Source organism: Mus musculus, chromosome 9 (genome assembly GCF_000001635.26).
Source record: "Mus musculus strain C57BL/6J chromosome 9, GRCm38.p6 C57BL/6J".
NCBI lineage: Eukaryota > Metazoa > Chordata > Mammalia > Rodentia > Muridae > Mus > Mus musculus.
The window spans coordinates 22,284,213-22,309,334 of NC_000075.6; the positions used below are offsets into that span (position 1 = coordinate 22,284,213).

General features: G+C 43.3%; 1 protein-coding gene and 1 pseudogene across 4 annotated transcripts in view; both read right to left on the reverse strand.

The window, feature by feature from the left end:
- The window catches only part of Zfp810 (zinc finger protein 810), a 31,078-nt gene extending 7,476 nt beyond the window's left edge, over positions 1–23,602 (reverse strand). For 2 of the 4 annotated variants that reach the window (XM_011242474.3, XM_011242472.3), the window contains exons 1-4: positions 22,313–23,602; positions 21,300–21,390; positions 14,205–14,297; positions 6,327–6,430 (exon numbers count right to left, since the gene is read on the reverse strand). In XM_011242474.3, coding sequence (XP_011240776.1) covers positions 6,327–6,329 — 3 coding nt within the window. In that variant the 5' untranslated portion in view covers positions 6,330–6,430; positions 14,205–14,297; positions 21,300–21,390; positions 22,313–23,602. The remainder of the gene's footprint in view (positions 1–6,326; positions 6,431–14,204; positions 14,298–21,299; positions 21,391–22,312) is intronic. The other 2 variants (XM_011242473.2, NM_145612.2) reach the window with 2 other exon arrangements.
- On the reverse strand, positions 11,734–12,475 carry Gm18225 (predicted gene, 18225; annotated as a pseudogene).
- Positions 23,603–25,122: the final 1,520 nt, after the last annotated feature.

Consider the following 25,122-nt stretch of genomic DNA (forward strand, 5'->3'; position numbering starts at 1 on the left):
TTGTCTTATCAGTGCCTTATAAAAAATATAGTGTGCTTTGGATTCTATATCATGAGAGAAAGAAAACTCAACACTCGAGTCTTACCTATGTGTTAATCTTATGATTCCAAAACATATGATTAGAAAGTTCTTCAAGGAATTACAACAGAAACAAAAATTCATAGAAGAATCCATGTATGTGCATGGTCTGTAGGATTATGAGCAAAAGAGATAATACTTATAACCATGCAAAATGATATTAAATCTGTAAAGAACAGACAAAACAAAGAAAAGGCAGATATCGGGGGCTGCCACATCTCTGTGTGACACAGACCATACAGAGAGGGGCAGGGTCATGAGCCTGACTCTGAGAGATTGGCACAAAAGAGGCACTAAACTGTGGAAATGCACGTGGAATCTTATAAATTGATGTAGAGGTTGTGAAAACTGTCATACTGAAAGTTTTCTCAAAATGTGATAACCAAAAATCAATTCTGCATCAAATGTGTTGCAGGCCTCCAGGGCGTCTGTGGCAGCGCTCACCCATGTTGCACAGGTGACTCTGGTGTAGCTGTTGTGAGAGCGAGTGCATCCCAGTGCCCAACTCCAGGGAACAGGAGGACCTGGAAGGCCTTGGCTCACGCGACTGTCTTAAACTACAGGATTTTTACTATAAATATATTTTCCTCTCTCTCAGAGACAAGATGATGAAAAGAAAACATTATCCATAATCTTCATTTAAGCATCAAACTAATGTATACTGAAATTGTATTGTTAGGAACACAGGCCCTTTCATATCTGAGTATGTACACTTGCTTTCATTTTTAAAGTTAAAATTATATGTATAACAAAGAATTGTTTCAAAATAGCTTCTTTTAAAAAAATTTTTTGTTTATTTATTTTAATGTACATGAGTGCAGTGTAGCTATCTTCAGACACACCAGAAGAGGGCATCGGATCCTGTTACAGATGTTGTGAGCCACCATGTGGGCAGCAGGAATTGAACTAGGACCTTTAGAAGAGCAATCAACTGCTGAGCCATCTCTCCAGTCCTTAAAATAACTTCCTTATGATTTCTCATCAGTACAAATGCTTGAGCCAGCTGTATACCTATAGATCTGGAGTCATATAAAAATATCTTAGGTGAATAGTGGTCATGCCTGGGAAATGATTTAAATGCCTTAAATAGTAGAAAATTGACATTTCCTTTATCCACAGACACTACAATAAATATTTTCACATAGCCCAGGTCCTTCTGAAAAGTATACACGGATTTACAGATTTCTATGTTCTATATAATTTAGAGAACAACCATATAAAAAAGGATTCTGGAATGCCCTGGCTCACACAGGTAAGAGCTCCACAGTGGATCAGTGTACTAAGTAATTAAGAAACAATTCCAACTACAAAAGTCACCCTGAGGAGCGAAGTCAGGTTACCTAAACTCTGCTATTCCACTCAGGTGAATCCACATGAGTCAAGAGCACAGGTAAAACTTGGATGTTCTATCCATGTAATGTGTTTCCACTGGCTTCCTCCCAGGGGATGGGGCAGAAGTTAAAATGTACTAAATGTTTCCCTGGAAGGAACTTCCAGCATGGTTTGCTTACTACTTCTCTAACAGTTGGGGTTACTATTGCTGTAGCAAAACACCATGACTAAAAGGCAAATTGTGAGGAAAGGGTTTATTTGGCTTCAGATTTCCACATTGCTGTTCATCACCAAATGAAGTCAGGACAGGAACTCAAACAGGGCAGGATCCCGGAGGCAGAGACCGAGGGAGGATGCTGCTCACTGACTTGTTCTCCGTGGCTTACTCAGCCTGCTTTCTTATAGAACCCAGGTTATCAGCTCCCAGATGGCACCACTCACAATGGGCAAGTGGGGCCCTCCTCCATTGATCACTTACTAAGAAAACGCCTTACAGCTGGATCTCATGAAGCCATTTCCTCAACTGAGGCTCCTTCCTCTCTGATGACTCCAGTTGACATAAAACCAGGAAACACGGTTGATGCCAACAATCCAGCTTGTCTATGGCTTGCCCAGAGGAGTGAACAGGGCAGAGTGAATGGAGAGCGGCAGCAGCCTGTGTGGACCTCAGCTCTTTCTTGGCCTGTGCCCACTCCTTACCTTAGTGACCGCTAGTTTGCTTAGAGTGCAGAGTGTATCAGCTTCCACAAAGCCTACCTGAGGGGATAGAGATTAAATTCCCAAGCTCTGGAGGAAAGGGACCTGGACACATGCCAGTCTCCACGGATCTCGGAGAAAGAAATGGGTTGGGAGGATCTTGTAACCACTTTCATGGTCTCAAATCCCTAGCAGTATTTCAGAAAAGGAGAAGCAAAACGGACCACTGAGATTTCTCTGGTGGCTCAGCTGTGTGGGTCTGATCCATTTGGAGTTGACTTCCATGTAAAGTGACAAATAGAGTCTAATTCAGTTCTTATATATACGTAGATATCCAGCGTTTCCCAGCATTGTTTATTGAAGATGCCACGTTTTATCCAATGTATCTTTGGGGGGGTGTTCTTTCCATTTTCTATTTTCTTCAATGTCTTTGAAAATATTTTTTTAAAGATTTCATTGTAGAAGACTTTTATTTCATTGGTTAGGATTACATATATATATATATACATATATATACATATATATGTATATATATATACACACACACATATATACACACATATGTATATATATATATATATATATATATGCGAATATGAGGGGGCTATTGTTAGTGAGAGTGTTGCTATTCTCTTTCTCAGACTCTCTCTGTGGCTGATACAGAGCAGCTACTGGTTTTAAGTTGGTTTTGAACCCTGTCACTTTGCTGAAAGTGTAGAATTCTGTAGAAACTTTAGTATATCATATCTTATCATCTGCAAATAAGGGTAATTTGACTGTTTTTCTCATCTGTTTCCCTTTAATTTCATTCTCTTACTCTCTCGCAATCCTTTTAGAATGAGGTTGGTGGTAAGTTTGTCATAGTTTATGTTGAGGTATGTCCCTCCTAGCCCCATCACGAAGGCATATCGGATATTGCCAAAGGCCTTTCTGCATCTACTGCAATGATCATTTGGTTTCATACTTGTATACACTTTTGTAAGTCCATCTTCAAGCAGAGAGAGAGACAGAGAGACAGAGAGAGAGACAGAGACAGGCAGAGAGAAAGAGAGAGAGAGAGACAGAGAGAGAGAGAGAGAGAGAGAGAGAGACAGAGAGACAGAGAGAATGAACTTGAAGGAGGCAGGTAGTGGTGGCATGCTTTACCTATCAAGGCTACACTACCTCCACCTCCACTGGAGACCAAGTGGTCAAATGCCTAAGACGATGAGGGTATTTCTCATTCAAACCATCACAGCAGCTATCCTCCAGACCTGGGTATTTTTGAGTCTTGTGGCGTTTGTTTGTTTGTTTGTTTGTTTTGGTTTTTTTTTTTTTTTGAGACAGGGTTTAGTCCTGTATAGTCCTGGCTGTCCTGGAACTCACGCTGTAGACCAGGCTGGCCTCAAACTCAGAAATCCGCCTGCCTCTGCCTCCCGAGTGCTGGGATTAAAGGCGTGTGCCACCACCGCCCAGCATCTTGTGGCTTTTTAAATAGTCTTTCAATCTCCTTACTTTTGGGGATTTCTTTAGGTTCCATATCTTCGTAACTTCGGTGGTTCAGATGAATCTAGGATTTTATCCATCTTTTAATGTTTAGGTTTTTAAAGTATTCCCTTACAGTATTCTGAATTTTTTTTGGTGTCTGTTTTAATGTTTCCCCATTCATTTCAAATTCTTCTCATTTGGGTCCTGTTTCATTTGGTTAATTGGCCCAAGGGCCTGTCAATCTTCTTAACCTTCTCAAAGAAATAGCAATTAGATTTGTCAATTCTCTGTATTGTTTTCATTAGCTATACTTCATTAAATTCTCTGATTTTATAATTTGTTGCTCATCTGTTAGATTTGGTTTGTTATTCTTTTCCAAAATTCTTTTCTTTTTGTAAGATTGATTGATTTATTATATGTAAGTACTCTGTAGCTGTCTTCAGACACACCAGAAGAGGGCATCCAACCTCATTACAGATGGTTGTGAGTCTTCATGTGGTTGCTGGGATTTGAACTCAGGACCTCCAGAAGAGCAGCCAGTGATCTTAAACACTGAGCCATTTCTCCAGTCCCCAAATTCTTTCTTTCTTTCTTCCTTCCCTTCCTTCCTTCCTTCCTTCCTTCCTTCCTTCCTTCCTTCCTTCCTTCCTTCCTTTCTTTCTTTCTTAAGATTTATTTATTATTATGCATAAGTACACTGTAGCCGTCTTTGAATGTACCAGAAGAGAACGTCAGATCTCATTATAGGTGGTTGTGAGCCACTATGTGGTCGCTGGGATTTGAACTCAGGACCTTCGGGAGAACAGTCAGTGCTCTTACTTGCTGAGCCATCTTGCCAGCCCGAGCCCCCAAATTCTTAATTGTATCATTAAGTAATTTATTTGTGTTTGATCTTTCTGATATATTTTTTTGTTTTACCAGAAATTTATTACATCAAGGTATAGAGACAAGTTAGAGTCTAGAAAAGAAGTTGTATTTTCTGTGAAGGATTAGAGCAGAAGTGCCACCGACTGGCATGGCCCACTGGAGCACGGAGGATGGTGAATGAGCTTCAGGTACCGAGCACCAAACCTTTTATACTGCTGAGCTTCGGTTCTGCTCTGACCTGCCTGTGACTGTGCCCTGGCTCTTCTCTCTTGGAGTAAGAAAGTATTTACTTTTTTTTCTTTCACAGACACCAATAATGGAGCGCTTTGCGTGTTTAGAGAAGCTTTGGCTGTTTTAAACGAACTGGAATTTTAAGGTATGTGAATTTATAAAGACTCTGGAACTTTAAACATTCAGAATGTTGGGGCTGGAGAGATGTCTCAGTGGTTAAGAGCACTGACTGCTCTTCCAGAGGACCCGAGTTCAATTCCCAGCAACCACATGGTGGTTCACAACCATCTGTAATGGGATCTGATATCCTCTTCTGGTGTTTCTGAAGACAGAAACAGTGTATTCATATATATAAAAAATAAACAAATCTTTTAAAAATTTAGAATGTTTTATATTATCATATTAATAGAACATCTTACTGACAAGAAAGGAAAGAGTCAGGCAGTGGTGGTACATGCCTTTGATCCTAGCACTTGGGAGGCAGAGACAGGCGGATTTCTGAGTTCGAAGCTAGTCTGGTCTACAGAGTGAGTTTCAGGACAGCCAGAGCTACACAGAGAAACCCTGTCTTGAAAAAACAAAATCAAAAAAAAAAAAAAAAAAAAAAAAGGAAAAGGTTTAGTTTAACAGTGATACGTTTATGTGTCAAGTTGAGGGGTAAATTGTCATGCTTAGCTATACATCTACAAGACACAGCTAGAAGTCACTTTTAAAGAGGGTATCTCAACTAAAATTCTGCAATAAGATTGGTCTGTGAATGAGACTGTGGTTCATTTTCTGGACTGATAATAGATGTGGGACAGTTCATTACTGTATGTGGTGACACTCCTGGAGATGGTGGTCTTGGGTGGTATAAGAAGGCAGGCTGAGTAAGCCAGTAAACAGAATTCTTCCATAGCATCTATTTAAGTTCGGCCTCCAGGTTCCTTCTTTAAGTTCCTGCCCTGGCTTCCCTTCATGCTGGATTGCCATCAGGACGTGTAAGCTAAAGTATGCCCTTTCTTCTCCAAGTTGCTTTTGGTCATGGTGTTTCATCACAGCAGTAGAAACCCTAAGACAGGCACTCATCAGGCTAGCCTGGCCCACAGGCTGTAAGTCCAAGGCTAGGTTTAAGGATTGAGGATGGCACAGGTAGGAGAATTCCAGGCATTCATCAGGCTGGGGGTTCCGCACATATGTGCTCCAGGCTAGACCTGAAACTGAATCTATGTTCCTAAGTCGTCGCCACTCACGTGGTATCTTCTCTAAGAAGTTAGAGATTTGTTTTTCATGGGCAACAGAAGTACATAAACCAACTTATATGTTTTTCTACCTAAGTTTTAAAATATTCTTATTCTTTGACAATTTCATAGCTATATACAATGTATCTGACCTATCCACCCAGCTCACCCTCCCACTCCCATACAATACTCTATCATAATGTTCTGTCCTTCCTCCTTTTAAAAGACAACCCACTGAACCCCACATGTGCACGAGGGGTGGGTATCCACTGAGGCTTGGGGTAACCACCAGACCCATCCCAGAAGGAAACTGGCTTTCTGAATTTGTTTATTCATTAAACCTTGATGTAAATTATGTTTTGTAATATAACTAAAAGAGAAAGTCACAGAAGTTTCACTCCTGTGCTCCATGCTAGGGATTTGTCACAGACTCACCATTTCCAGATTCCAGGACACCCAGCGTCCTCACTATGGTTCTCAAGGCAGCAGCATGTCAGCGGGAACAGAGATGGCATTAGTGCCTCTTGATCAAGATGATCCTGGTGACAGATCACATAATGGTTTGTTCAGATCAACAGCTATGGTGAAGAGAGTGAATGCCCAGCCTCTACGGTCTCTAATGCTGATTGAATATTGCTCCCCTCACTGCTGGACTGGATAGGGTTTAGTTCTCAACCCCTCAATCCCAAGCAACAGTAGATGGCACAAACCCATGAGTGAATGAAGCCAAAAAGACAGGTTCTTGCCTTCAGGCATTCTAAGGCAGGACTTGGGATGAGAGCCTGCAACTCTCATTGAGGCCCAGTTAAAGGCTGGCTCAGATTGCTATCCTTTCTCAAGTCTCCCAGGGCTAAAATCATAGACTTGTGAACACCACTGCACCCCCTTAACCAGGCTCAACTTGAAATAGAACAAACGTCTGCTGTCATCCTGAGATACTAAGGTATGCAAACATCCAATATTTTCATAACCTTTAGAAAAATCCTCTATTCCTTCCTATGGAAATTCTTCCCTGCTATAGTCAAGTGAAGGTTGTGATCTTAAAATCAGGCTATTTGTTTGATTGTACAGTTACCCATTACCTCCTCTAGCTTCCTCGCTTAGAAAAGAGTTTGAGAGCCCAGAGAGTATGGCCTTCCACAATTAGGAAACACTAATGAGTCTTGCAGGCAAGCAATTCAGACTCCAAGTTGGGAATATGCTATGAAACACAGGCTCATTTCATCTTGGAACTTAACTCATCCTAGTGCTAGATTCCTGTTGTTAATTCCTCTTTCACCTAACTCCACACCCAGCAATTGTGGTGTTGATATCAATGTGACAGCTACAAGAGATCAGCCAGAAAGAACGGTGGGGTGAAGGCAAGGACTAGTTGTCCAGGGCTAAAGCAAGCTCTTTCTTCATGTTAAGCACATTGCTTGTCTCTCAGTACATGTTTTCAGGAATGTTTATTTAACATATATTATTAAAATCTGCTTCTTGCTTTTACCAAAACTTCCATGGCTTTCCTAGAAATATTTTAAAACCATACACACATAATTTATATTCACTTAGTATTGTCTTTGCCCTCTTCTTTAAGGACTAGATTTTTCCAATACAGTTATAGCTTTTAGATTGTAATATTCACAAGTTAGGCATAATTTAGAGCCAATTTGAACCTGTTCATATAAGATCAAGCATTATTACCTGTAGGACATTTAAAATTTTTTATTATACATATAATTTTTCCCTTAAACACAATATTATTCACTCACAATACCCAAGGCATAATTCATAATTTTGTTATTGTTCTCTACCAAAAGTGCAGCATTACACATTATTTAAGACCAGCCTTCTGAGCTGTACAGGTAAAATAGACCCAGCCTTAAATGCGTTGCTGAGATTGAGAAGGAAGCGGCAGCCACTGCTACCGGACTCTTCTGTTCTCGGACTTCACCGTTATTCAGTGATGTGAGAAATTTCTCTGCATTCGGTTATTTTTGGTGGTTTTTCTTTGAGACAGGTTTTTACTTTGTAGTCCCACCTGGCCTGGAACTCAGAGATCCTCCCGCCTTTGCCTCCCAAATGCAGGGATCACAGGCATGTGCCACCATGCTCCATCTCCACTGGCTTCTCTGAAGTAAGCTCAGTTATGCCACTGACATTAATATGGATTCTCATCAAGAATGTTAACCTAAACCCACGAAGCCCAGATAGTGATATTAGTGATGGAACCATTGTGTCTCTGTGTGTGTTCATGTGAGTGTGTGCATATGTGCACTCTGGAATCTGTACATATATGAGGGTGCACACACATGGGGCCCAGGGTCAACTCTAGGTGTTTGGCAATATTGCTTTCAATTGTGTAATTTGAAGCAAGGCCTCCTCCTGGACTTAGAGCTCATTGATTTGCCTAGGTTGGCCATCTAATAAGCTCTGGGGAGCCTCCCAGGACTGCCATTTCCATTTGGGAGCATTGATGTGCTGCTGTTCCTACTGCACGGGTGTTAGAGATCTGAAATCAGATTTTCCTGTTTCTCTTGCAGGCATTTACTGACTGAGCTATCTTCCCAGCCCCCAATACAATCACTTATACAGCTTAGGTTCTCTCTCTTCCAGCTCCTCTACCACCAAAGACTGTTCGTATCTTGTCCAGGATGATCAAGGATTCTTGGACTCAAGATAAATATAAGCTACATGTTGATATTAAACTTTAATTTCAATACTAATAAAACATTTATATGTGATGTCCATAGGGATATATAAACATAATGTATTTATTGTTGATTAGATTAAAAGTTTGGTATGCCATAGAATTAGATATTATCCATCATGAAAATAATATATTGATACATGCTACAATATGGATGTCACCTAAGACACCTCTGCCCACTGAGAAATGTCAACCATTAAGTCCACCAATAATCCACTTCTCTTCTTAAAATGTTCACAAGAGGAACTGCAGCTAGAGAGCCAGTAGATTAGTATTTATGGTGAAGAAGAAGGAAATATGAAGGTAATGTAGTGACTACCAATGGTTATAACACACTGACTGCTGTGTTTGAGTGGAGAACATGTTCTGATCGGGACTTTCATGTAAGTGAAAACCATTTAACTGTGAGCTCTACAGGTGGATTATCGCTGAGCAAGCAGGTTACTATAAATTGCATTAGGAATTTTAATCTAACTTATTTAGCATATTCATAGTTATTTTTGTTTGTTTTTGTTTTTGTTTTTTTGAGACAGGGTTTCTCTGTGTAGACCTGGCTGTCCTGGAACCAGAAATTCATTACTAATAATGGCCCAGCTTGTACAGGAACATGGATTCTATACCAGCAGTGCAAAACAAGAAAAATAAGAATGAAGAGGTAGGGTGGGGGGATAGAAAAAAAAAAGATATGCTTTGGATTCTGAAACATATAGGATTGAACAAGAGTAACCGTAACAACACTAAGGCCGTGCAAACATTATAAAGAACAATTCACGTACAGTGAGATACACCACATTGAGATGCACCACATGTCTTTAGAAAGACGATAGGAAAACCAAGAGCCATTAGAAATCAGCTGATGAGAAAGAGCAGAGAGTACCATCAAAGAGGATTTTAGGATGGAGAGGGTACAGAAGTGGTCATGCAATTATGGGTCAGAGATGTGACTGTGCGGTGGCAACCCCATCCCTCACTGGATGTCCTGTCTTCCTGCTGTGATAGCATTTCTTGTTGGTTTTCTCTTAAGCGAAACAGATACAAGCTGCTGCTCAGAGCTCTCATGCTGGCTGGTTCTTCAGACCAAACTGCTCTGTTTTAACATCATATAATGATGTGGCTGGAGATTGTCCAATTACTGTATAGTGAGTGCTTAGAAGTTGTTTTTACCTGGTTTGGGTTGTCTTCTGTTTCTTTTCTTTTTTAAACAACTGTCTGTGGATCTTCTTTGGACATCCAATAGAATTCTGGGGTGAACCCATCTGGGCGGGGCTTCTTTGTAGAAGGCTTCATCATTGCTTCCAGTCCCGTATTTGATATGAGGCAGTTTAACTTGTGGCCTGTTTTAGAGATGCCTCCATGGGCTGTGAAATATCAGATCTATTTGATGTACACTGTTATTTAATTCTGTTGTTTCTGTTTAATTTTTTGTGTAGATGTCCTGTCTCCTGGAGAAAGTGGTGTTTTGAGTGGAGTTGACCTTTGTTTTTAAGGACAGTGGTATGCATTTTATGAAGCTGTGTGTATGCCAGAATCCAGTGCATTTATGGTCAGAATTGTGATGTATTCTTAGTTAGTTGTTCCAGTGATGAAAATGAAGAATACCTTATATCTTCTGCTTTGTTTTAGTTTGAAGATATTTGCCAGACATCAGAACAGCAACATCTGCTGGCTTCTTGATCACATCTGTTGGAGGTGAGTTTGTTGTAGACAACAGATGGAGTTTCTTAGTCCACTCAACTACCCTGTGTGTTTTGATTAGGGAGTTGAGGCCATTCATAGTTCCTGTTATTATTCTTAGGTGTATTGGTCACTGGTATTGTGCTGAGCTTTTATTGTGTTTGTTTGTTTCTGTTGTATCCTTAGTAGATTTTGTGGTTCAGTATCTGTAGCTTCATTGGTCTTTTCTATCTTCTCTGGCTATGCTTATTTCTCTCCTAAGTGCACAGTCTTGCTTCCAGTCTACTCTGTAGGGCCATGTTCTGTGGCCATGAATTGTCAGGCTGGTTTTCTTTCCCTTCAACTAGGGTACATGGTCTTTCTGGGGATGTAGTCTAGGTTGACACTCATGGTCTTTGAGAACTTGAAGTGCACTGTTAAAGAATTTTCTTTCTGGGCTTTAAGGTTTCCATTTTGAAACTCTACAAATACAGACAGTGCAGGGCAGTTGCCCATATAGATGGTGCTATGATTAAGAGCAAAGGGTGCTCTACGGACGATTCTCCTTCGGTTCCAGGCCTCCACAGATGGGTTTGCCTCACATCCACTGTTAACTCCAGTCCCTGGGAATCAGGGCCCCTCTTCTGGCTTTCATGCAGATAAAACACTCATATACATAAAATAAAATAAAATAAAGATCTTTATATCACTTCCTCAAATGAAATGAAGTCTTCCCTGAATTTTTTACACTTATTGGGCTTCTCACCTATAAGTAATCTGAAGTTAGGAACTGGCTTAAAGACACCACTCCTGTGTGTGCTCTGTGGTGTTAAGACAGTTCTAACTTCATGTAAAATGATTCCCTGAATTCTTTACATTGACAGTCTTCTCCTCTATTGTCTTAGAAGCAGAGTGAGATTCCCCTTAACTCTTTTGTGTTCTTTATAACTGCGTGCTTTCTGACACACAAGCTCATTGACAGAGACAGAGCTTTGACTTGCAGTAGAAGGCTTTCCTGCACTCTTTTCATTCGTCTCATTTCTCAACTGCACGTATTCTCTGATGCAGGTCATTTCAACGTGGGGGTCAGAGCTTCCCTGCAGGCTCTACTTGCACAGGGCTCCCCCCCCCCCCCGAATGTGTCCTTTGAGAAACAGTAAGTTGTTTTTTGTTTGTTTGCTTGTTTTTTTAAAGTATGAGTGCTCTGCCTATTTATCTATATGCCAGAAGAGGGCATCAGATCCCATTACAGATGGTTGTGAACCACTATGTGGTTGCTGGGATTTGAACTCAGGATCTCTGGAAAAGCAGACAGTGCTCTTAACCACTGAGCCATCTCTCCAGCCCGATAAACAGTAAGTTTTCACGTGTATCTGAATGCCTTCCTGCATTCTGCCTTCATACAGATTCTAACCAGAAATGAGTGCTCTGGTGCACACTGAGTTATGCCCTGAATTCCTCACAGTCATAAGGCTTAGAGCCTGGAAGGGATCCCTCATGCCATGGAAGTTGTGGCTTGCAATAGAAAGCTTTCCTGTAGTCTTTATATCCAAAGGGCATGTGCGTGCTCTCTGATGTGCAATGAATTCTGTCTGGGCAGAAAGCTTTTTATATTCCTTAGTCATAGAGTTTCTCCCCTTATGTATTCTCTAATATAGTTTTGACCTGAGAGAGAAATATTTCCTTCATCCTTACACCCTTACATTAGGGTTCTTCCCTTCTGAATTATCTGATGCACAATGAGGTCTGGCTTTGGAGGAAGGCTTTCCTACAGTCGTTACCTTCATAGAGCTCCTCGCCTACGCAGAGTCTGTGGTGTACGCATGCATGACTTGTAAAGGAAGGCTTCCCTACATTTCCATATTCATTAGGTTTCTCATCTGTATGAATCCGTTGATGTCAAGCAAAGTCAGACTTTCTCAAGAAAGCTTTGCATTCATATTGTTTATGTCCTGCATGACATTTCTGATGTACAGAGCTGTGACTTGCAAGAGAAAAGGTTCCTGCATTCTTCATGTTATTAGGAATTCCAAGCTGTGTGAATTCTCTGATGTATAGTAAGGCATGGCATGAAGTTAACAGTTTTCTTGCTTTCTTTATATCCACAGGTTTCTTTCTGCATATGTTCTTAGATGAAAGGTGAGGGCTGACTTCAAATTGAATACTTTGCTACGATGTGTACATTCATATACTTCCCGTAATAAGATTTCTGATGGTGAATGGGGGCTTACTTACAATAGGAAGCATTCGGCTGCCTCTGCGTCTCACGTTCTGGGATTAAACGTGTGTGCAACCACTGCCCGGCTGAACCTTTAGTTCTAACTGGAGACATCAAAATTATTTATATTACTTATCCTCACTGGGCCATTTCCGAACACATATATCCTAATGCTTTCTGAAGCATAATTACTTATTTAAAGATTTCTCAGGATAACTATATTTACACTCTCTTATGTGTTACTTACCCTTTTCTGAGTTATATCTTATAATGGAACATTATCCCACACATTAAACTTAGTGATTTGCTCCTTACATTTTTCATGTTTTGGGCATTAAGTGCTTCCTAATAAAAGGACTCCCAGTACTGACCGGCTCTACTGGAAGACCTGGAGTATCAGCTTCATTGCTGTGTCAGGAAGGTCACTCAGATTTAGATGGACATCCCTCAATAGATATATTGAATAGAACGCCACAAATCTGGGGTCCCATTGTAGAGACTAAGATGGTTAGGATACTAGAGGATTTCCTCAATAATAAAAAAGCCAAGCTGGGGGATATTTCTCTGGAAACCAACAGGCACAGTTCCAAATATTGCTTTCTTCCCAAGGTACCTTTTTCTTTGTCTTCATACTTCAAATCTACATTTTAGGCCCACTGTTCTTTAAAAGGAAAAAGGTCTGATTCTTCTCTGACCCGCATCTCAGCAGACACCCTGTGGAGAGGCCCCCGCATCCCTGAGGGTTTCTTTCTGTGCACTCAGCTCTGAAAGGCAGTTTGAGAGTTCAGATAAGTGTTTCACCTGTACCAACCATGTCTTCATTTGACGTACTGCTTTGTTGATTCCAAGTTGCCACAAATCTTTCTCTTGTTTTTCATGGTTAGCCTCAATCCTGGCATTCACTTTATGAACAGGGAAAATATTAAAAACATCACCACCCTTGAGTCAAGTACAATGCGCCAAATTTTGAAAAGAGTTATGTCAAACTTAAACTCAAATGAATACACAATTCCCTAACAGTGGGTTTGGTTTACTCTTCCCCAGACCTACTTTTTTCCACTCCTTGTAAGCTTTCTCTGAGTTCTACGTCACCATAATCCTTGTGTCTTTGATTCACTTTATATTCACTGAATGTAAGGCAGCGCTCCGAGTGTGGGGGTGATTTCTGTTGGTATTATCAACACAGTTACACAGAATCATTAGGGATCAAGAGCAAGTGTTGAAAGAACACTTTAGCAAATGCCTAATTTAAAAAAAGAAGGAAGAGTGAGAATTTAGGTACACCGACTAACCAAGAAAACCAACTATGCCAGCGGTTCTCACTCTTCCTAATGATATGACCTTTAACACAGTTCCTCATGTTGTGGTGACCCCAACCACATTATTTTCATTGCTACTTCGTAACTTGTAGTTTTGGTACTGTTATGGTCATAATGTAAATATGTATGTTTTCAGTGGTGTCAGGCAACCCCTGTGAAAAGGTCATTTGACCCCCAAAAGGGGTCATGACCCCATAGATTGAGAACCATTGGATCTAAGTAGTACATAGGATTGAAGTTTTGATAAATCTAAGAAAATATACTTCAATAGCAGAAACTTGGGGATCTTTTAACACTGAGAACCCATTCAGAGACGTGATAAAACGTGTCTTTGTCACAGGACTAGCTGTCTGCAGGGGAGAGTCTGGGTATAAAAAGAGTTCAACGCAATCTGTATATGATGAGCCCTTGCCCCAGACCCACTCACTGACCGGACACGCATCCAACTGAGGCTTCTGCTGTGGTCCATGGTCCAAATCGAAGCTCCCACTCAAAGATGAGCTCTGGTTTGGTCATGCAGTGCCCTGCAAGTGGAAGTAGTAGATCAGTTTTGCTAACGTGCTAAGTGAGGTCGTCCAGCGATGAATGACGACAGGGTCCACTCTAAGGACAACACTATCACAAGTGAGACAAAAACTTTCATAAGATAGTTCTTATACTCACAGTGTTCATCTGCTGGAATTTGACCCTCAACTGGCATTAAACTGCATAATAAATAACCCAAAATAAAGACTTGGAGAATATTTAAGATAATAGATAATAAAAGAGAAAATACAACCAAGCTAGAGAGAGGACACATGGGACACAGAGAAAGTGGCAAGAATCAGTCAGAAACTTTGCATGGAAAAAGCTCAATTAAAAAAAAAAAAAAAAGCCGGGCGTGGTGGCACATACCTTTAATCCCAGCACTGGGGAGGCAGAGGCAGGCAGATTTCTGAGTTCGAGGCTAGCCTGGTCTACAAAGTGAGTTCCAGGACAGCCAGGGCTATACAGAGAAACCCTGTCTTGAAAACAAAAACAAACAAAAAAAAAAAAAACAAAAAAACAAGAAAGAAAGAAAGAAAGAAAGAAAGAAAGAAAGAAAGAAAGAAAGAAAGAGAAAAAGAAAAAGGAAACAAAGCAAGGCATGGTGACAGAAAAGTTAATTTCCAGCAAATGGGAGGAGAAGGCAGGGAGAGCTCTTTGAGTTCAAGGCCACCCTGGCATAGGTAGCAACTTCTAAGCCAATCAGGAGTACATAGTGACCCTGCCTTGAAAGAAAAAAAAATGTAAAAAAGGAAAAGCAAACCCCAAAGCAACTTAAAAAAGAAAAAAGAGTAAAAACCAAAGAATCCACGGCAGAGAAGATGGAGAGAAAAGCCAAAGCACAAAGCCTTCATTTTTAGATAACTCAGGCAGATTAGGAAATGGGAGATTAAGGGAACAATTGACTTTTTGATATACAAGGATGCACATTAAGGAAGCAGACACTAGAAGTATGTTCCAGAAGAGAAAACAGATAAAAATGTAGTTTCAATGAGAGAATTTTAGCATCATAAGAGAGCTACACACACACTCAAGAAACTCAAAGGATCATTAGTAGATCTGAACAATTCTTTCACAGACATTGAAACTAACAACATTTGTTGTCAGAAACATCTCTAAACTTCAAGAGGTTAGCCCAAAGGTCTTTATACGAGAAATCCAAGTAGAGGCTCTGCAGGTTTCCCAGCTGCACCTTATGGCCAGAACTAGGATGCTTTGAAAACTACACAGAGTAAACTTAAGACTACCCTGGGCTACATGACACAATTTCAAGAGACAAAGAAAGTGAGAGAGAAATATAGGATCCACAATGGCACCTGAATTAAACGCCAGTTCCTGAAAAGAAAACCAAGCACCAGTTCTGAACTGGAGAGCCCCACACTACCCACACGCCACAGTAAATAGCCACGGAGGAGAACGCACTGGAGGCAGAGAGCCCCACACTACCCCGCACGCCACAGTAAATGGCCACGGAGGAGAACGCACTGGAGGCAGAGAGCCCCACACTACCCACACGCCACAGTAAATGGCCACGGAGGAGAACGCACTGGAGGCAGAGAGCCCCACACTACCCCTGCACGCCACAGTAAATGGCCACGGAGGAGAACGCACTGGAGGCAGAGAGCCCCACACTACCCCTGCACGCCACAGTAAATGGCCACGGAGGAGAACGCACTGGAGGCAGAGATACCCACACTACCCCTGCACGCCACAGTAAATGGCCACAGAGGAGAACGCACTGGAGGCAGAGAGCCCCACACTACCCACACGCCACAGTAAATGGCCACGGAGGAGAACGCACTGGAGGCAGAGATACCCACACTCCCCACACGCCACAGTAAATGGCCACGGAGGAGAACGCACTGGAGGCAGAGATACGCAGGCAGCTGCTGGTTGTTAAGAGAGACGGAGTTAAACACTGTGATGTGCACCCGATGCAGGCAGGACTGGGATCAGGGCTAGTGTGGACAAAGAGTGAAGTCCTGTCTCCAGGCCAGAGTGGTGGGTCTAGTGTGCAATGCTGACATTCAGGAAGCTGCATCACATGTCTCAAGCCAACCTCGGCTACCCACCAAGATCCTGGAGAGGGAGGAAGAGACAGATATCGAACCTACGACCTTGGGGCATTGGTGGGGTTCCTGCTGTGGGATACAGCGGCACATGCAAGTAATCCCAGCCCTCTTGAGGCTGAGGCAAGAGTCCGCAAATTCAAGGTCTGACTGGGCAACACAGGTGAGGTTCAGGCTAGCCTATGCTTCAGAGTAAGACCTTATCCAAAACCAAACAAAACAAAACCAAAAAAACAAATGAAAAGAAAAACAAACCCCAAAAATCAATAAACAAAATTAGTGTTAGGCACAACTTTCTGTAGTCAAAGCAGAGTCAATACCATTGATGAACATACATGAAAACAACTCTCAACAGAGGCTGTTGCAATGGCTTGGTGGAGAAAGGCATTTGCCACCAAATCTGACGACCTGAGTTGAACCCCCAGGGACATGCGGTAGAGAGAACCAACTCCTACAATTTGTCTTCTGACCTCAACATGTTCACCACGGAACACATCATCTCCCCAATAAACAAATAAATGGAAAAAAGTTGTCATTAAAAATGTTCAACAAGAGGGCTGGAGAGATGGCTCACAGGTTAAGAGCACCAACTGCTCTTCCAGACTCTGCGTAGGAGAGGAGCTCTATGAAGGTAACGACTGTAGGAAAGCCTTCTACCAAAGCCAGACCTCATTGTGCATCAGATAATTCATAAGGGAAGAACCCTAATGTAAGGGTGTAAGGATGAAGGAAATATTTCTCTCTCAGGTCAAAACTATATTAGAAAATACATAAGGGGAGAAACTCTATGACTAAGGAATATAAAAAGCTTTCTGCCCAGACAGAATTCATTGCACATCAGAGAGCACGCACATGCCCTTTGGATATAAAGACTACAGGAAAGCTTTCCATTGCAAGCCACAACTTCCATGGCATGAGGGATCCCTTGCAGGCTCTAAGACTGTGAGGAATTCAGGGCATAACTCAGTGTGCACCAGAGCACTCATTTCTGGTTAGAATCTGTATGAAGACAGAGTGCAGGAAGGCGTTCATATACAAGTGAAAACTTACTGTTTATCGGGCTGCAGAGACAGCTCAGTGGTTAAAAGCACTGTCTGCTTTTCCAGAGATCCAGAGTTCAATTCCCAGTAACCACATGGTGGCTCACAACCATCTGTAATGGGATCTGATGCCCTTCTCTGGTGTCTGAAGACAACAGTATAAAACAACAGTATTTTATATGCATAAAATAAATAAATCTTTTTTTAAAAAATGCTGAACAAGCTGGGCAGTGGTGGCACACACCTTTGATTCCAACACTCAGGAGGCAGAGGCAAGGAGATGTCTGAGTGTGAGGTCAGCCTGGTCTACAGAGTGAGTTCCAAGACGGACAGGGCTACACAGAGAAATCCTGCCTCAGAAAAAAAAAACCACACACACACAGAGAGACAGAGACAGAGACAGAGACAGAGAAAGACAGAGAGAGAGAGAGAGAGAGAGAGAGAGAGAGAGAGAGAGAGAGAGAGAGAGAGAACAACACATAAACATTACAAACTATGTGTGATGGTTAAATGAAAATGGTCAACAGAGGCTCATAGGGAGAGGAGCCATTGTTTTGTTTTGTTTTGTTTTTCCCCGAGACAGGGTTTCTCTATATAGCCTTGGCTGTCCTGGAACTCACTTTGTAGACCAGGCTGGCCTCAAACTCAGAAATCCTCCTGCCTCTGCCTCACAAATGCTGGCCGGGCAAGGAGAGGAACCATTAGAAGGTGTATCCTTGTTGCAGTAGGTGTGGCCTTGTCAGAGGAATGTGTTACTGGGGGATGGGCTTTGAGCTTTCAAATGCTCAAGCCAGGCTCAGTGTCACTCTATCCTGCTGTCTGCCAATCCAGATGTAGAATTCTTTGTTCCTTTTCTAGCACCATGTCTGCCTGCATGCTGCCATGCTCCTTGCCATGATAATAATAGACTAAACCTCTGAAACTGTAGGCCAGTCTCAGTTAAATGTTGTTCTTTTTGTTTGTTTGTTTGTTTTTGTTTTTTGAGACAGGGTTTCTCTGTATAGCCCTGGCTGTCCTGGAACTCACTCTGTAGACCAGGCTGGCCTCGAACTCAGAAATCCGCCTGCCTCTGCCTCCCAAGTGCTGGGATTAAAGGTGTGCACCACCACTGCCCGGCTACGTTCTTCTTTCTAAGAGTTGCTGTGGTCATGGTGTCTCTTACAGCATTAGAACACTAAGACATTACACACACAGGGCACTGTGGCGCACACCTATAATCTCAGCACTCAGGAAGGAGATGCAGGAGGATCCGTGGCTCTGCATCATCCTTGTCTATGTGACAAGTTTGATGGCAGCCTGGGCTACATGAGACACTGTCTTTAAAAAAATATATTAGTTCTGATCATGTGATTCATAGCAGGGGTGTAACATTCGCCATATGAAATTTCACAAGTGTAATACACCAGATCTACATGGTAAACAGTAAGGAGGTATATGAAGATCAAAACAGATTCTTAACGGCATTTACTAACTTCAATACCCCATGTTAAAAAATTGTTCTCAATAAATAGATAACAAGATCATACCTGCACACAATAATGGTTAAGTGCAATAAAAACACAGCCTACAACTTTACGAATGGCAAAGTCCAGAAAGAACTTTAAGGTCTGCAACAAGACAAAGATGTAGCTGGTCCTGCACTGCTCTCCTTGGTTCACCACTGAGAAGGTTAAGCCCTGAATACAGGGGCTATACACAAAGGATTTTCGAATGAAAAAGGAGACTGAGAAAATGTTTTTATTTGTAGGCCAAATGACTCCATAAAGAGAAGAAGGGGGCAGGAGGTAATGGCACCTGCCCCAAACCTGATGACCTACGTTCAATTCCTGGAGCCCACAGTGGCGTCTTCCTCTGACCTCTGTGCACTCTGACACATAGACACACACAATCAAAATCAATAAGTGAAATAAAGTTTTAAAAAGAGAAAAAAGACTTCAAGGGAAGGGGGAATGGATCAAATCATTCATGTTAAAGAATGCAAAGTTGAAAGACCAATGTTTGTAGGTGATAAACCAGTAACAAAATTCCTGGGCTGAAAATGTAGCTCAGTTGGACTTGCCTTCCCAGCATGAAATCCTGGGTTTGCTCCCTCGAAGCCCAAAAAGCTGAGTACAGGGGCACCCGTGAATAATCCGGCAATGTGGAGGTGGAGGCAGGAGGATATAAATTCAAGGTCTTAGGCCTTCTGCACATGTTAGAGTTGTGCAGCTTGGTCTTCCTAACCGAGGAGGGGGGGCTGCCTCTGACTTCTTTGCCTGCCCTTAGGACCCTTTTCTTCCTCTGCGTGCTTCATCCAGTTTTAAGAGGAGAGGAGGACCTAGTCTTACTGAAACTTGATCTGCCATGGCTGGTGGATATCCACAGGAGACCTGCGCTTTTCTGAAGAGAAATGGAGGAGTGGATGGGGGAGGGAGAGGGAAAGTGTAGGGGAGAGAAGGGAGGGAAAACTACAGTTGGGATGTAAAAACAAAGTTCAGGGCTTTGTTCAGCTACACAGTAAGTTCAAAGCTAGCCTGGGTCACATGAGACCCTAGCTCTAAAAACTCATGCAAAGTTATTAATGCAGTAATTTGGAATATTATCCCATTCACAAGAACTACTAAATTACTTTCAAAATCTTTTATGTAGTTTCAATTTATTTATGTATTCACATCTTATGGAGCTGAAGATTTTAGCTAGCTAGCTATATCTTGCAGTACTTGGGGGCTGTACACGTTGAGCTGTATCTCCTATCTAACTTTACAATTTACTAGCTGAAGAATCAAAGACCACTTTCCTGCAAATTCAAAATTAGAGGAAACAGCCTCCATAGGACCCAGAACCCCAGCACAGACAGGAGGGCTGCTACTCCTCTGAAGGCAGCTTAGACTATACAGTGTCTTCAAGGATATCCTGGATACACAGTGACACCTTATCTCAGGACACACACACACACACACACACACACTAGGGGGTGTGGGAAGGGTACGGGGAGGGAAAGGTAGTTCATGCTCACAGAGGGTAAGAAATTAAATCTAGATATCCGTATTGCTCAGAGATTTAAAGATTCAATACTCATCTTAATACAAAAGATCATCACAAAAATGTTGTCCTACACAGTGTCCTCAACATATACACTAAAAGCCCCAAACTGTCAACATAATTTGATTGTGAAGAGCACACTTAGGCTAGACACGGTGATGCCTGCCTTTAATCCTAGCACTCAGCTGGATCTCTGTGAATTTAAGCCCAACCTGTCCCACAGAACAAGCTCCAAGCTACCTAGGGCCACAGAGTGAGGCCTGTCTCAAAAACTACCACCACCAGCAAAACATCCTTGTAAGAACTGGCATCAAACTACAGGATCACAGTGACCGACTCTGCAGGGAGACAGCACAGTAAGGGTCACGGCCACCAGTGGGACAGAATGAGCAACCCCGCAACAAAAGCATGCACACTCAGGGTTATACTGGAACTGAATGACACTCCAAACTCCAGGGGCAACAGTCTTGGTCAATAATCTATTCAACTGCCTTTGGACAGAGCCCAGTATCAGAAAATAAGGTCATCAGGGACATGTCCTAGAAGGGCTACTGGAGTGTCCTCACCACCCCACCCCTTCCTGCTTGCTGGCTGCAGTGAGGTAACCAGTTTTCACACATACGCACCCCACAAACACAGAGTTCCTGGCTGCAGTGAGGTAGCCAGCTAAGCTCTATGTTCCTTCTCACTACAGAGACGGCATGACATGATCAGGTAACCACTCACTGAATGCTCTGCAAACCTCTCAGGAGATGATGGGGGGAGTGCACCCCATAATCACATTGCACAGACAGCAGGGACCTAGACTAGCCCAAGTATGCAGGCTATAGATTTCCCTCCCCTGGATGTGGGAGCCAGACCACAAACTCACCATTTCCAGCTTCCAGGGAATAGAGTTCCTCCCTTGGGCCTTCTGGAAGTAGTATGTCATGAGGATTTCCCAGGAAAACTCGAGTCTACATCTGCAAAACAATCAAGGTTACCTGATTTTTTTTTTTTTTTTTTTTTTTTTTTTTTTTTTTTTTTTTTTTTTTGAGACAGGGTTTCTCTGTGCAGTCCTGGCTGTCCTGGAACTCACTCTGTAGACCAGGCTGGCCTCGAACTCAGAAATCCGCCTGCCTCTGCCTCCCAAGTGCTGGGATTAAAGGCGTGCGCCACCACGCCCGGCTGGTTACCTGATTTTTAATGGAGGTGTTGTAATACAGAAGTAAGACTGCATTGGCAACTTTACAGCTTTATTCTAGTTGAGCTTCAGCTGACAAGACTTCGTCAGACTCCAGAGGAAGGGGTCCTGCAGAGGGGGGGGGGGGGCTTCCTTTCTCTTCCCATTTGCCTTAAGGTTTCTCCTTTCTATCCGGTCTGTCTTTGCCTTCACTCTTCACATCTCCTCAAACCTGAGTCCTCCCTCAGAGCTGATCTTCAGGATCAGATCTCTTTTCAGTTGTCCCATCCTCAAATCCCTTTCCATCAACTCTTTCTCAGATTGAGGCATCCTCTCCCTCAGACCCTTACTTCCTCCCTCAGGCCCTGGCCTCCTCCCTCAGGCTCTGGCCTCCTCCCTCAGATTGTCACCTCCTCTCTCAGGTCCTGGTTTCCACCCTCAGGCCCTCACCTCCTCCCTCAGGCCCTTATTTCCTCCATCACACCCTGCCTTCCTCCATCACACCCTTTCTCAGGCCTACATCCCTCCTACAGACTCCTCAGTTCTTCATTCATCCTCTGAGACTATAGGGGTATTGGCAAACACTGTCTCTCCCATCCCTTTGGGAGTCTCCTTGAGTCTAGTAGACACCAACTTCTGAGTTCTATGACTACCCTGGCTGACCAGTGACAGGCACTGAGGAAGTCATTCATACTTAGAACCATTCCCTGGCCTCAACTTACCATTCAGTAAAGTGTCCAGAGAGCCTCTATCCCATCTCTACTTAGGGTTGAGAGTCGCAGCAAGGAGAGCTATTGGCTCTAGGCTTCATAGAACAGCCAACAGAGAAATGCAAACAGAGGTGGGGAAAGAAAGACGGCCAGGGAAGCAGAGTGCTGGTTCATGTGCTCAGGGAGATCCATCCCTCCCCTCCGCCTGCCAGGCGGCTTTCTGCTTCAAGAGATGCTTGTTGTCACCTCTGCAGAGGTGAGGGGTTTACCTTTCTCTACTTTCTCGGTCCCTAGGTCTTCAATTCTTTTTTTGCCTCTGGGAAGAAACCTGGACACCTAGATTCTCAGCCCAAGGCATTGACATTCCTGTTCTGTGGGGGCTGGGCTGGCGACAGAGCCACTTCCCTAGTATGCATTTCCTAGGCTCCATCACAGAGAACGTAAGGTATTCAGAGAATAGGTAGGTACTCAGATTCCAACCCATGCCCTAGAGAACGGGACCCAAGAAAATACATGCCCTGAGGGGAAAAGGTGAGAAATCAAGGGACTAGCGTCTAAAATCAGTACAGTTAAAAACTAAATACTAAAATCAGTACAGTTAAGAACACCCTTCAGTGCGATCCTGAAATTCAGAAACAAGCCACAGAGCAAGGGGCATACAGGGCTGAAGGTGATGGGGCTGGGTCGTGCAGAGTCGCGGGGCCAGGAAAATCCTGGGGCAACCCTTCACTGGGGCCAGGTAACCTGGGGGGTCGGTTGCTGGCACTGTCCAGCTGACACAAGTCCTTTCAGAACAGCTGGTTGCAAGAATGTGCCGCAAGCCCCAAACCCCGCGGGGGACTTCGGTCCAAGGACCGTGACCTGCGCTCCAGTATCCCAGCCAGGGAGAGCACAGCGGCGGGACTCGAGTCCCCACGCGAGGACCAGGGACGCGACAGGACACTCGGGGGGCCCAGCCCCCACCCCACAGCTGGGGTGCGGAGGGCTCGGGCTTCGGACTCTGCAGCCGCCGGCTCCGCGGGGACGCCGCGCTCACCATGGCGGAGTCGAGACACCCCGCGTCCTCGCTGCGCGGCGCAGACCCGTGCCGGTACCGACAGAGTCCCCCGAACCTGGGACACCGGCTCCAGATCCCAAGATGGTGGTATGCTGTCACGTCAGAGACAAAGGCCGGACCGCCAAAGCCCGCCCCCTTCCCTTTGTCTATGCGCCCGATTGCGCGTTTCTCACCCCGGCGCCTTCGATTGGACAGGGTTTCAGTTCTCATCCGGCTCAGACCTGACTGACAGAAGCTGGCACCAATCCATGAGTGCATAAAGCAAGCCAACTTTATTCCCACCGTTTAAAAATGACAACTTCTCGCTCCGCAGGTATCCTGAGGTATGGCATCCTGTGCAAGAGCCCACCGCCACCTGAACGCTTGCATTTAGCCTTGTACAAAGGGCGGAGATATCGTCCTAGGGTCTGGATCGAGTTCAATCTCCTTTGCCAATTAAAGAAGTGAGACAGGACCAGCACCGCAGGTAGCAACAGGAAAATAATCTGGCCCGACAGTGGTGGCGCACGCCTTTAATCCCAGCACTTGGGAGGCAGAGGCAGGTGGATTTCTGAGTTCGAGGCCAGCCTGGTCTACAGAGTGAGTTCCAGGACAGCCAGGGCTACACAGAGAAACCCTGTCTCAAAAAACCAAACCAAACCAACAAACAAAAAATAAAAAATAGGGCTGGTGAGATGGCTCAGTGGGTAAGAGCACCCGACTGCTCTTCCGAAGGTCCAGAGTTCAAATCCCAGCAACCACATGGTGGCTCACAACCATCCGTAACGAGATCTGACTCCCTCTTCTGGAGTGTCTGAAGACAGCTACAGTGTACTTACATATAATAAATAAATCTTTTAAAAAAAAAAAAATAAATAAATAAATAAATAAATAAAAACCTCAGACACAGTAGGTAGCAGCAACAGGTATCAAATTTTAATAAAAGTTAAAAAGCACCGCCGGGTGGTGGCGGCGCATGTCTTTAATCCTATCACTCAGGAGGCAGAGGCAGGCAGATTTCTCAGTTCGAGGCCAGCTTGGCCTATAGAGTGTTCCAAGAACCAGGGATACACAGAGAGATCCTGTCTCTAAAAAACAAACAAACAAAGCACACAAACATAGCCAGGCACATCCAGACCGAAGCAGAAAAAGGACAACACTTTTTCCCCTTGGGTTTTGAAATATTTTGGAGGCTAACCATGAGTCCCCCTTTCCCTAGTTTAGGATTGGTCAGTTACAAAGAAGAGTATCTGATAGGCCCATAGCTATAGGTAAACAAATCCCTGTCTGGCCTTGAGCATCCAGAAATGGGTCATTGCAGCCAGAGTAGAGGTGGGGGGAGTGGGGGATGGGGTGAGGAAAAAGCCAGAAATTTGCCATTTTTGTTCTTTAAGGTCCCCTTTTCTGTCTGTCTGCCTGTCAGAGATGTGTCTAGTTCCTGATCCCTTGGTTATATCATCTTATGAGTTATTTTTAGGTATATCTTACACAAATGGGAAGTATTCGACCAGCTTTATAAATTCCATGCACATTCTTTCCAACTTTGCTCTTTTGAGGCGAAAGGCTGTGCTTTGAAATGGGCAGCAATCCCCTAAAACCCCAGTGTCTGATACAAATAAAGTGGGGGACAAATTATAAAATGTCTTAAAGTGAGGTTCTCCTCCTTCCCCTGATGGCCTGTCCCCAGCTTTCATATTAGATATGTCCTCAGAAATCTAAATAAAAATGTTGTAATATTCACATAAAGAAATCAAAAGTAATGAAATGGATTATAAAAACAACCATT